This window comes from Martes martes (genome assembly GCF_963455335.1).
Source record: "Martes martes genome assembly, chromosome: 6".
Taxonomy (NCBI): domain Eukaryota; kingdom Metazoa; phylum Chordata; class Mammalia; order Carnivora; family Mustelidae; genus Martes; species Martes martes.
The window spans coordinates 114,718,587-114,731,788 of NC_137893.1; the positions used below are offsets into that span (position 1 = coordinate 114,718,587).

At 38.8% G+C, this 13,202-nt stretch overlaps 1 protein-coding gene across 1 annotated transcript in view; it reads right to left on the reverse strand.

Moving 5' to 3' along the window:
• COL12A1 (collagen type XII alpha 1 chain) overlaps positions 1-13,202 on the reverse strand; it is a gene marked incomplete at both ends in the record, with an annotated part of 114,989 nt that overhangs the window by 35,694 nt on the left and 66,093 nt on the right. Inside the window, 11 exons of the mRNA XM_080806229.1 lie at positions 682-821; positions 2,501-2,575; positions 3,129-3,275; positions 3,446-3,562; positions 4,315-4,461; positions 5,571-5,690; positions 7,466-7,595; positions 9,270-9,412; positions 10,095-10,224; positions 11,320-11,462; positions 13,063-13,192. Coding sequence (XP_080662355.1) covers positions 682-821; positions 2,501-2,575; positions 3,129-3,275; positions 3,446-3,562; positions 4,315-4,461; positions 5,571-5,690; positions 7,466-7,595; positions 9,270-9,412; positions 10,095-10,224; positions 11,320-11,462; positions 13,063-13,192 — 1,422 coding nt within the window. The remainder of the gene's footprint in view (positions 1-681; positions 822-2,500; positions 2,576-3,128; positions 3,276-3,445; positions 3,563-4,314; positions 4,462-5,570; positions 5,691-7,465; positions 7,596-9,269; positions 9,413-10,094; positions 10,225-11,319; positions 11,463-13,062; positions 13,193-13,202) is intronic.

Here is a 13,202-nt window from a genome sequence, read left to right on the forward strand (position 1 = left end):
TGTTTATGAAATTATTTGTGGTTTATGTCAAAATCTCTTATTTTCATAATCTAGAATGCCACAATAACCAAGTACAAAATGCCACACACCCACTCCAGTCACTATCCATCGCTGAGTCCTCTAACTTAACAGGGCATGACAATCATAATGCAGTTAGTTTCCAGAACATTAGATGACCTTTTATGGAAAATGTATCATCATCGAAAGTCTTAAGCAGGAAGTCAGAGTAGGAATGCCCTAAAATCTCCAAAAGGAGTATCATCTAGCAAAGAAAATACCTACAGGAGGGTTTATTTTTCTATTTGCCATTTCCACCCAACTCCTTCCCAAAAATACATGATACATGTGTCGAGAAAATAGTAAATAACAGAAGTCAAAACATAGTTTATACTGAAAAGCCTTTTTTTAAAAGATTTTATTTATTTATTTGACAGAGAGATAGAGATCACAAGTAGACAGAGAGGCAGGCAGAGGGGCAGGGGAGAAGCAGGCCCCCTGCCAAGCAAAGAGCCCAATGCGGGGCTCCATCCCAGGACCCTGAGAACATGACCTGAGCTGAAGGCAGAGGTTTAACCCACTGAACCACCCAGGTGCCCGAGCCTTTCCATGTAAAAACCAGTATTCAAAAGAAAACCCAGCAAGACATTACAAATGAATAGCCACCTATGAAACAGTACCTACCTGAATTCCAGCAGGACTGATTTCATCAAAGGCTCCCACAGTATTGAAGATGAATTTTACAACTTTATTAAAATTATCATCCCCGATACTCCAGGAGGCATCAGTCAAGAATACAATATCTGCCTTGGCCCCTTTGCATACTGGGAGAAAAAAAAAACAGAGAAACCCCAATTCTCGTGAAATATTTCATTCAAATGAAGTTACAAAACCAAGAAATGTAGCCTAAAACCTCATTACTCAAAGTGTAGTTCAACAGCAGCAGCATCTCCTGGGAGCTTCCTAGAAATGCAGGATCCTGGGCACTACCCCAGACCTCCTGGATCAGATTAGCAACAACAAGATGCCTGGACAAATCACATGCATAATAAAGTTTGAGGAACTCTAGTCTAACTAGCCCTCAACCTCTGCTCTGGAATTACTCTATCTGTTTAGATCCATTATGGAAATACATGCTCTTTCCTCATGGAACTATTCAAGTGGCTTCAAACAATGGATGAGGAGGAAATCAAATGAAAAGCAACAATGTCCAGAATTTAAAAACAGCCATCAGTGGGTCTGGAGATTTTGTATGTAATTATCAAAAATTTGGTGCAAATAGTGTCTTTTCATTTTAAATTAGGTCACTAAAATTATACAGAGGGAAGAAAGGGAGGGGATAAAATAATGTCTTTGATTTGAATTTTTAGACTTGGAGGGTTAAAAAAATTGAAATTTTAGTATATAAAAACTTAACATGTACACTATACAGCACCAACAGTAAACCCTAATGTAAACTGTGGACTGTGGATGAAAATGATGTGTTGGTGTAGGCTCATGGATTGTAACAAATGCACCATTTTGGTGCTGGATGTTGATGCCGGGGGAGGCTGAGTGACGGCGCTGGGGAGGGGGGCCCACAAGGATACATATGTAACTCCATGTAATTTCAGCTCAGTTGTGCCATGAACCTAAGACTGCTTTAAGAAGTAGAGTCTATTAAGAAAAAAAAAATTAACATTTTTAAGCCAAGTTTATTTACTGAATTTCTTTTAATAGTCTAATTTAAAGAAACCCTTTATTATTTTACCTTATAATAATAATAATACATTTTCCCTATATATTATTTTATCCTACAAAAATACACTTTTATTTTTAAATTTTATTTATTTAATAAGCTTAATAAAGTTATAGCATTCTAGAACCTTAAAAGACAAAAGAAAAATACTTTAAAAATATGAAGTTCCTTCAACTAAATGCTGAAAACAGAATGTGAGCAAAGAATAAACCAGTAATTAGTTTAAACTTAATCTGATAAAACACTGAGAATTACCCCCAAATTACCGAGACACCAGCCTTATTAGCTCAGCTTGTCTTTTTGCCAGTTCACTGCAAGTGACAATTATGTCTCAAACTTCAGTGAATGAGCATTTTTTAGCTTTGTGCAATCCAGGGCAAAAGCCAGGAATTCCAAAGCCAAAGGCCCCAGGGGTAGGTTGAAGATACAGCCAAAACAGTTCACAGTGCCTACTGATGCCAGCAGCCTGGAGAAAGAAATGCCCATCATGTGACTGCGGACGCAGAGTTACCACTACACATTAATCTGCAAAACTAAGGAAATGGTTCCAACTGAAGAGCTATAGTTTATGACTGATTTCATAAACACCAAAATGGGCCTGAGGGAGGAGAAGAACAATTACTGATAATCTTTCTTTTTTTAAAATCTAAAAACTCTTCAGCAAGAATAGTAAATCAGAAATACCCTATATCAATTGGAAATCATGTATAGTCTCCATAAATAAGAAGGCTATAAATCCTATCAGCCGAATGTACTGTCGCTTACCATCCCGGGCAGGTGGAATTGTGGGAGGGGGAGGAGGTGTGGGTGGCTCCGTAGGGGCTTCTGTTGGTTTTACATCTAGAATTAAAAAAAAAAAAAAAAAAGGATAATTAGAAGAACATAACCTGTACATATTCCATATCACATATCACATTTTAAGAACAATTTAAGTCCTAGATAGCAGACCAAGTCTCACTGACACTAACAGACTGGAAATTCTATTTTATCTAAATTTGGTATCATTGGTAGTCATTCCAACACTGACTACAGCTGCAGAAAGCAAAATCACGACCCAAAGGATGCATGGAGGCCTTCAAATAGGGTCAATGAGTAAAAGTCACTACTATTGGTGCATATGCTGCTTCTCACTGCCAGCTAGAACCATATCGCCCTCCTGTATGTAGCCTTATCCTTAAAATAACACCAACTCTGTAACAGGGAAAACATGGATTTGTTGTAGAGAAAGGTCCTGAACCAGCCACAGATTCCATCTTCATAAATCTGTCATCATTATAATCATTACTGTGGCCCATAGAGGAAGGTGGCAAAGCAGGAGTCACTTAAGTCTCCCTCACCTAGAACATTCTATTCGGAAGCCTTACAGACACTTTCAGATTACTCAAAAACTTACTGGTATGTTCTTTGACAGAGACTCCCGGTCCCTCGAGATTCGGTGTCTGCACGAAAACAGTGACGCCATAATCAGCGTCTGGTGAAAGACCGGTGAAGCAGTGACTGGTTTCTGATCCACGCACTGTGATTTCTTGTCCTCTGGTTCCTGATTATGACAAAAGGAAATACCAGTGTCACCATCAGTTATATCTAAAGACATTTTTATATATCATTTCATCTCTTTTCCTGAAGCTTAAAATGTTGCTATTATGTGCTCCAGTTCTTTTATTATTATTATTATTATTATTTGATTTTTTATTTTTTTGGCACACGTACCATCAGCAGGGCTTAGTTTTAGCCTGTAGGAGGTGGCTGCCCGGTGAGGAGACCATCTAACACAGAATGTATCCCATCCAACCTGGTAAGTTTTCAGATCTGTCACATTTAAATACACTACAACATAAAGAAAAAAAAAAAAGAAATAGATTTACTTCACAAATAAAAACAAAAAAGCATACTCTTAATCATAACAATTTTAAAACTTCAAATGTGGCTGAAAAAAAAATGCCTAAATTCTTAGTATGTCTCCTTACTAAATTCTTAATTAGAAACTTATATGAAACATACATGGAAATGTGGTACAGCTAAAACAGACCTCTCTTTCTATCACTAATTTTCAAGGGAAAGACATTCCGCATAGTTTCACTGGACACTGTAAATGACAAAGATGTCTTATGTAAAATAAGATATGTTTCTAAAGGGCTGTTTTCTAGGTCCTTAAATAGTCATTTAGTTCTTGTTGACAACAAAACCTGTCTTTGGGTTGAGTCAGTAAATGTGGCATTTCTGTGAAAACTTTCAACTGAATCAATGTATTTAGGTAATATAGGTTTTAACATTATATGTCAAAAAACCAAATAGCGTTCCAAATCTAATTTTACGATAATTCATGGATAAATCATAATTTCTATACTTTTTCTCTTTCAACATTCAAAATATCTCATGAGATATAAAAATATCTCATCACATACATTTTTGTGTACTTAATTATTTTCCTTATATATTTGTTTGGCTGGACAAGAAAGAACCACTCACTTAATGCTGAGGAAACATGCATATGTTAAGAAGAAATAACACTGAAACAGGCTGACCGTGCAACTTGTACTACGTTTTTCTTACAACCATGAAAAAGATATGTGACTCACAGGTAGTGCCTTGATCCGTCAGGGGGACACTGAGTCCAGAATCATACTGAGCATAAACATTCACATCATAGGTGGTGCTAGGATTGAGATTGTGTAACGTGTACGATGTCATTTCTCCAACAAAAGCTTCCATGGGCTCATTGGAACCTTGAACAACAATCACAAAAAGACAGAAATATTCCACACCTAGTCTCAAATTTTCTTTAAAGTCAAGTAAGTTATACTCAAATGATAGTATGAACACCATTAATTCCACAGTCCATTATGTACCTGCTCACTGTAACACACATTCCATTACATGGTGAAAAGCAAAACTATAAACAGAGACCAAATTCTTCACCTCTTATTCTCAAAATGTATGTAGCACAGTACCTAGAATGTAGTAGATATGTCATCAATGTTCCTTTAATGAATAAACTCAGTCACACAATTAACTACCTTAAACCTTCATGCCTCTTCTCTAAGCCCCATTTCAGCAGCATGGTGCTTTGCACACAGTAGGTGCTCAATTAATGTTTTTTTTCCAATCTGTCGTAGTGGTGATTTAAGGTGATTTAAGTGGTGATTTAAGAGCTTCTGTCTGGTCCTCATGCCACAAGTTTGGTTACTGAAGGTCCCCTCAGTTACCAACACCTCCTCCTTCTTTCAGTTATCTCTCTTAAGGCCCTCGTTTCCTCTCTTGTCATCTCTCCTTTATCTCTGCCTAGCTCACACCCTTTCTGGGTGCATGGAAGAGACCCTGGCGAATTTGGTACGAAGAGAATTTTTCCTCCATTTTGCTAAGCATATGGACAGAACATAAAAACAAAGATAATAAATCAATTAATCAAGGTGGTATCCATTTAGGTGTAAATGTCAATGGGAAGTGGAAAGAAAGCCAGGGAGGAATGAACTAAAATGCATATGCCCACAATGGAATAACACCTTGACTCAACGGGAAAATACAAAAGTTTATATTGATTAAATGGGCATTATTTCACAATCATTATAACATACAGAATGTCTGGACTCAGATTCCATTAGTATAATTTTATGAACCAGGCCAAAGTTTTTAATCATGCAATTTGAAGAGAGTATCATCTACACCCATAGTAACAATGACACTCAAGACTATTGGCTTAGAAAATTATTTCCAAAAATATTGCCTCTGGTGGGAGGGGATTCAATGTGACAACTGATCAAAAGACTGTAATTAGCTCCCTCATAAACAAATAGCTCTCTGATGCATTTTTATGATAATAAAGGTGATTCCTTACCCACTGGCTTATACACAATTTTATATCCAAGAACCGGAGAAGGTGAAGGATCCCAGGATACCCTGAATCTCGTGTACCATTCATCAGAGATGTGTATGTTTTGAGGTGGAAGCAGTCCCACTGCAAGCAAATATTGGCACACGTTATTGACCTTTCGCTGACACACAAAGAGAGCACGAACTTCATGAGCACTGATTATGAGTACTGATAGTGTGGTCCCATGAGCATAACTTAATAAAATCTTCCAATGCCTTCATCCAGAAAACAATCTAAAAGTGTTGAAATGTTCAACAGAAAGCTTACTAGTTTTCCAAATTCGAACAGCAACTCAAATGGACTCAGGAACTGATGAGTCCCAAAGCTGTTAGGTTATATAATGCAGAATTACAGAAACTACAAGAGATCTCACACCATTTTTAGCATGTTATAGATTATAGATTGTTAGAGCCAAAAAGCAATTTAGAAACTGTCTAGTCCAACGACCTTCTCACATAAATAAGATTTGATTTGCCCAAGACCACACAGCTAGCTAGTGACTAAAATGATGTTCATTCCCAGCACCCTTCTGTTCTCCCCCAGCATAAACCTAGAGCAAATCCTCAAGCCTCCAGAGATACTGTCTCTAACCCCACACCCTTGTAAACCAATGTTAGGCAGCATGCTGACTCGTCCCTGACTTATTATTTACAGCATCACACAAATAAAGAATTCAACTTAAGAACTTTTTTTTTTTTCAAAAGAAACTAGAAGTGGCTTTGGCACATCCTACAAAATTCAAGTCTGGTAAAAAAAAAAAAAATTATATATTTTGTTAAGCACAAAATTCTAAAACACGCATTTCCCCCAGAAAAGTACCAAAATATATTCTAAAACTTAAGGGAATGTGAAAAATGAAATGTTCTTCCATTTAAATCATTTTGAATTACTAAGCTGAGTCTCTGTTGATTTCGTCCTGTAGACAATAAATATCAATAAATATGTAACTTCCCGGCCTGAGAGACTAAGTTAAAACAATTCTAGTCATGCTTTTATCTTTGGAGCTTTCAAATGTCGCCTCTCCCAAATTCTGTAATACCAAGATTATTTCAGCACCAAAAGAGTTTGGGCAACCAAGTGTAGCAAGGATCCTGAAATCATTTACTTAAGTGGATTTTTGCGGAGTGAAGTGGAAAGAGGAACGCCGATATTGACCAGTAACAGAACTCAGACCTATAATCCAGCCTGCCTTTATGCTGAACCAGTGACTCTCAATCTTGGCTGTACACTAGAAGCCAACCGGATCCACGCTACACCTCAGGCCAGTTCCATCAGCATCTCTGGGGGTGGTACCCAGGCACAAGCATCTTTTAAAGCTCTTCGCGTGATTTCAATGAGCAACCAACTTGGAGAGCCTTTGCTCTAAACAGTAAGAAATTGACTCCTGTGTAAGGTGGAAAGGGGTCTAAATGCCGATAATTTTCTGTAAATTACTTGGTACAATAGAAGAAAATAGAAAAAATTGTAAAGACAGAAGATGATTTTTAATCATCTTGCTTCTTCATTTATGACTTAAGATTCTATCAGGATAGTGTTTTTTTTTTGTTGATAATACATTGGCTGAGTTAACAGCTACCTCTTTCACTGATACCACACAAACTAAAACATTATTCAGAGACTAGGCAATGGTTTTCCAAAAGAGAAACAAAACTATCTTAAGCAAAGCAGAATATTCAGATTTTTGTCTCCTCTTTCTTCTTATGGTGGACTTTTAAAAAGTTAAAACACAAATTGTGTTCCCATGTCATTTTTGCCAAAATTCAAGGTTTAATGTAAATGTTAATGCAGTATTAATAGCATCTAGGGGATGCATTGGTAAAGGCAAAACTTAAAGATTATAAAAGGGATAAGACACTTACCGGTTCTTCCGTTTCCTGTTAGATGGCCGCCATCCCCATCTTCATATACTGCAATAACAGTAATTTTATATGGAGTATCAGGTTGTAGCGGCTGCAGCATCACATTATTCCTTCTGCCTGGGACTGTGGTCTGTAGAGAAGTTAAATTACAAATTAATTATCAGCCAGAGGCCTTCCAGAACAAAAGACAACACTGTTTTATGTATTTCTATGAACAGCAACGGTTTCTTCATGTTTTACTTCTGTCGTACAATGCTCATGTCGGCAAGGTCTACACTGTCTCTGTGCCATGCGCAAGAATGGTCTGACAGTCAGAGAGATCTGAGTTCGAATCCCAGATCAGCCATTTGCCAGCCTTGTGACCTAGCGTCTCTGGAGGAAATGGTTAAATGAAAAGTAAGAATGCGCATGACAGCTGGGCACACGTTACTGACAACTGCAGCACGCAGCAGCCCTTCGTTTGTCTCTGTCTCCCATCTGTGGGTTACATTTCCATGCATTCCTGCAACAAATATGCACTATGCAGCCACAGCAGGCCAGGCGTGGTGAGAGCCGGGGGAATGCATTGGTGAGCAAACACAGACTCTGAGCCTACCCTCAGGAAGATCAGCTTGGCTGGTACTAATCAGGTGGAAAAGATGAAAAACAGGAAGTGAAAATTTGTTCAACTACCTCCATGATGAGAAAGTAAACCAGATAAATCTCTCAATTTCTCTTCCAACCTTATGCTTTACTTCTACAAACAACGTGCCTCACTTACGCCAGTGATTCCCAGCATAGAGTCCCCTGATTACAAATGGTGAATTGGGGGAAGAAATTATATTTTTAATGTTTTCAGAAAGTGGGGGGAAGTTGAATATTCGTCCATAGCAAAGCTGAATAAACGTTAAAATACCAGCTTCTTTGCTCTGGCAAAATAAGTGTGGTGATACTGTTTATCTCATTTTGATCAGAAACTCTAAATGACAATTACATGTGTTTCTGATGAATAAAAATGCAGGTTTGAATGAAAGCTTAATGTATCAAGTTCAAATAGATGAAACATAATGTGGAGATAACAAAAGGGGATGATCCAAGAGGGTCTGTGGCAAAACGGTTGTAAACCACAGACCTAACTGTTTTACTATGAACATTTTGTGTAATCTTCGGCTGACCTAATTACACTTCAACTAATCACTACACTTATTAAAGAGTGGTGAGTATTTCCATCCATAATAAATGGATATGCCTGGTGAGGCCTATGAGGAAACTACAAGAAACCTAAATCTTGTTCTCAAGAAAAGTGTGACACACAAAAAGTTTGAAACTAATATGAAAGCATGTATATTCCAAAACCAAAGTATAATAAAAATGTTAAATTTAAAGAAAAGAGACATCGGTTAGCGCTTGAATACTTAAGGGAATATCTTGTAGTGAAAATAGATTTAAAGGAAGGATAGGATGTGGATGGTCACCTTTTGAGCATAAAGTAGCTCAGAATATTAGGTATCATGTCTCACTAGACCTAGTTCCCATAAATAAAATTAGGTGGCTAGAAATATGCATTTCATGCAATAAGACAATTTTTCAATCTGTCTTTAGAACAGAAATGGGCCCAAAGACATTGATTCTCTGTAACACGGGGGACCACAACAGATACCTTTGGGTGTTCCCAATATTGTGTCAGAGGAAGTCATATAAAATGTGACTGTCACACAATTACTCAACTGTAATCACAGTACACTCCCAAAGAAAAAACCTTAATTTCACCTTCCAACCAGGTCAGAGTTTACAAAATGCTCAACTAAATGGGAAGAGGACTCACATATTCATCAATGGGATCTCCAACAGTGGGAGAATAAATGATCCTGTATTGCTGAACTGGGCCGTCGGCATGATCCCAGGATACAGAGAGGCTGTTGGTTGTCTCCCCAAAGACTCTCATATTTCTTGGTCCACTTCGTGGTACTAAATAAATAAAAATACAATCAAGTTAGTTGCCTGTCTGTGAGCACGGTGGACATGGGGGTGGCAGGAGGGATACAAAAGAATTTTCCCCGGGGTCAGATTAAGGAAGTTACTTGTGGGAGTTTCACATTCATTAGGATGTTTACTGCCTTTTGATAAAATATATACCTCCTCTGGTTTCAGTGGGAAACCATAAACAGAAAGTGCTACATTTCAGAGCTATGGCTACATGCTGAACTTTCAGTAACACTGAGCTAGGTTTGAGCATAAATATATAGACTGGGAGAGAAAGGGAGTATTTTAAACTACTATAACCACATTCTGTTTAATGAAACATAGCGGCCCAGCCCTCACATTTCTAAAGTTCCCGCTTGGTGACAAGACTCACTGCAGGGCAGAAGCGAAAAGCCCCCCCTTAAAACTTAAGTCCCAGATGAGAAAATGGCCGACTGCAGTTCACTCAGCACCTATGGCAGTCACGGGCCCAGAGCCTCAGCCTGGAATTTGAATGTGGAGATGCCCAGGCAGAACCGCATGCCCAGGCCTACCCTTGCCTGTACAGAGGAGGAGAAAGCTCTCACCACCTCTCAGTCACCACCCACCTCCCACTTCTCACTCACTCAGAGAAGCCCTGCCAACCGAGTTACAAGGGAATGGGGTGGGGAAAGGATTTCTGCCTCACGCGTTCGGCCCTGGCCAGGGCTGGGATTCCCCTCTCCATCCGAGTAGAGAGCTACAATGTTCACAGAATAGGGTGTGTCGGGAATCAGCCGCTCCAGGTGCACCGTGCGCGTGTTTCCTGGCACCACAATCTGGAGGGGAGGAAATGCCAAATTCTGCTCAACAGCAACTCAAATGCTTATCAAGTCTTCTATTAGTCAACATAGTAACATTTATAATAAAAAGCTGAGCCTAGGCACGTCAGAAGCTCACTACTACGCTTCCTCATGAGATCTGACAAAGCCACACCGTGAGATACAACTTCTCCTCAGAAATTTCCCCCCCCAAAAAATAAACTGAGTTCATACTCACTAAGCTAATAAACATACTATGCTACCCTTAGTAGCTTCAAATATCTCTCCTTTATGTTTACTGTGAAGATTCTCAAATACAACATCCAGAGCTCATGGTAGTTACCTACAGAGCATCCCAGATGTTAGACACACCTAAGAGAAGGGATTCCCCACACAGGCTAGTAGGGGAGAGATTTTGTGTTAAAATAGAGAACCACTCCACAAATGGATAACGGCAATGTTGTCCGAATAAGTCCTGCCAAATACAGGGATGGGCAAATTATTTGTTTATCTTTGTTTGCCACCATTGTCCATATTTATAAAGACATAAATTAGTCTATCAATTTACTTTCCCTGAGGTGTGTTAAGTCTACTCTTATTCAAATTAGTAATTCCTGACTCCTACATTATCGATCTACTTATAAAACTGAATAGTACTGGGAAGGGAAAATAAAGTGGACAATCCGTAAGGCCAGTGAAGGAAAACATTAAGATATTTTCATAAAGGAGACATTTCTATGTTACAACAAAAGCCCATATGGACAAGGTCAATCAGTGATTTGCATTTACTCCTGGGCTTGTTAACTCATATGACTAATTTGTATTTTCCAAAAATTCATATTTTCCAACTAACCCTGTAGTTAGTACACCTGCCTCAAATCCATAGGAGCGACCATCTAAGCATTACTGATTGTCACGTTTGTGACTGGCATGCTCACAGGCCAGCGAACAACACACAAGCACAAGACTAGGTTCATCCGGAAAGGATGCTTCCAGGAGACTGCAGGCCACACTGACAACTGACTTACTGTTGTGGCCCAGCAGCCCGGGCCGGAGTCACAGGGGAATCTACACAGATCTTGGACTGAACTCTAAGAGGACAAAATCACTTACAGATTCTGAGGGTCTCGTGCCGGCCACAGGAGAATATATGACACGATACTGCTGCACGGGCCCAGGCGCGGGGTCCCAGCGGACATCGAGGCTGTTTGGCGTCGGATTGTACACGTGGACATTCCTTGCCAGCCCTCTCACCACTGGGGAAAGAGAAGCCCACATATATTTTCTGAAATCTGTTTATATATGTCGAGTTTTCATGATCACTTCTCTAGGACTTATACTCTATAACACGATAAAACACTGTCCTCCTTCCACTTCTAATTATCTACAAACAAAAGCAGATTAAAACTCTCCAGATCCAAACTTAGTCTAGGTTAGCCAATTATGGCCTTTGTCTATATGGAAGCAAAGTTGGTGCCAATAAGAACAAGCTAGTAAAAGTAGTAGTGCTGGGTTGGCCATAAAAGGACAAGGGATAAGGGACAGGAAAGTGGAAAAGAAGCTTTTATTTTCCAACACAGATAACGTAGAGATAGAGAAAAGAGATTTTACAGTGTCTGCCTTCGAAGTATGAGCTGACAACAGCTATGAAGCCCATGTAATTCAGTTAGCTGGCTTCAATCATCCATTCATTCATTCATTCATTCATTCATTCTTCATTCAAGAAATAGGTACTGATATGTTCTGTGATTAAAAGAAAAGGCAGGTCGTGGGGTTATGGACAGTGGGGAAGGTATGTGCTATGGTGAGTGCTGTGAAGTATGTAAACCTGGCGATTCACAGACCTGTACCCCTGGGGCTAATAATACATTATATGTCAATAAAAAATAAAAAATTTTTTTAAAAAGGGGAAAAAAAGAGAGAAAAGCAAAATAAAAAAAATAAAAAACAAAAAAAACAAAAGGAGGGAGAAATAGAACACATACTCAGGGGGAACCTGAGTGGCTCAGCGGGTTAAAGCCTCTGCCTTCGACTCAGGTTATGATCCCAGGGTCCTGGGATCGAGCCCTGCATCTGGCTCTGCTCAGCAGGGAGCCTGCTTCCTCCTCTCTCTCTGCCTACTTGTGATCTCTGTCTGTCAAATAAATAAATTTAAAAAAATCTTTAAAAAAAAAAAAAGAACACACACTCAGTTCTCAATTACCTGCCCCACGTGGGACTTAGAAAAACATACAAATTAAATCCATGTATTAACCCCAGTCTACTTGGGCCAAAAACATCATCTTTCTAGAGTATCGATCTTTTACCTGAAGAAGCCACCCATACTTGCTTCCTTTTAGCCATCAGCAAGCATATTTTCAAAGCCAAAGAAATTCTTTATTAATATGCACAAAAGCCTGTAAGCAGTACTACAAAGAATGAGAAAACCACTATAAACTGGTTACTCAAGATGTTAACAGTAAACGAAAAGCACTTCATCAGCAAACCGGAGAAATGTACAATCATGTAATGCAATAAACAATTCATACCCTGAAAACCAATTACAAAGCACTGCTTCACACAGATGTATAAAGCACAAAAGAAAGCAAAACGAACTTTCGTCGGTGAAAGAATGATTGAAATAGCAGACTGATGATTGTATGCACATTCATAAATCCTGATAGTATCATTTCAGAAGAAAAATACCATCATAAATATGTTATTTCAGACATCAAAGTGTTAACAGTTGGTGGTGTTTGGAAGATAAACCATGGGTATATATTTATTTTATCATTTGTGATTTTCCAAATTTTCTTAATGGGCCTATGTGGCCTTTATAATGAAAAAGTTAAATTTTTTTCTTCCTTCTCAACTTACATGTCCTCCCAGTATCCGATGTGCGTCCTCCATCACCTTCAGTATAAACAGGAACTACCGTAACGGTGTATGGGGTATCTGGCTGCAGATTCCTAAGAATGGCGTAATTGGTATTCCCAGGGATTGGTACCTAAAGATTT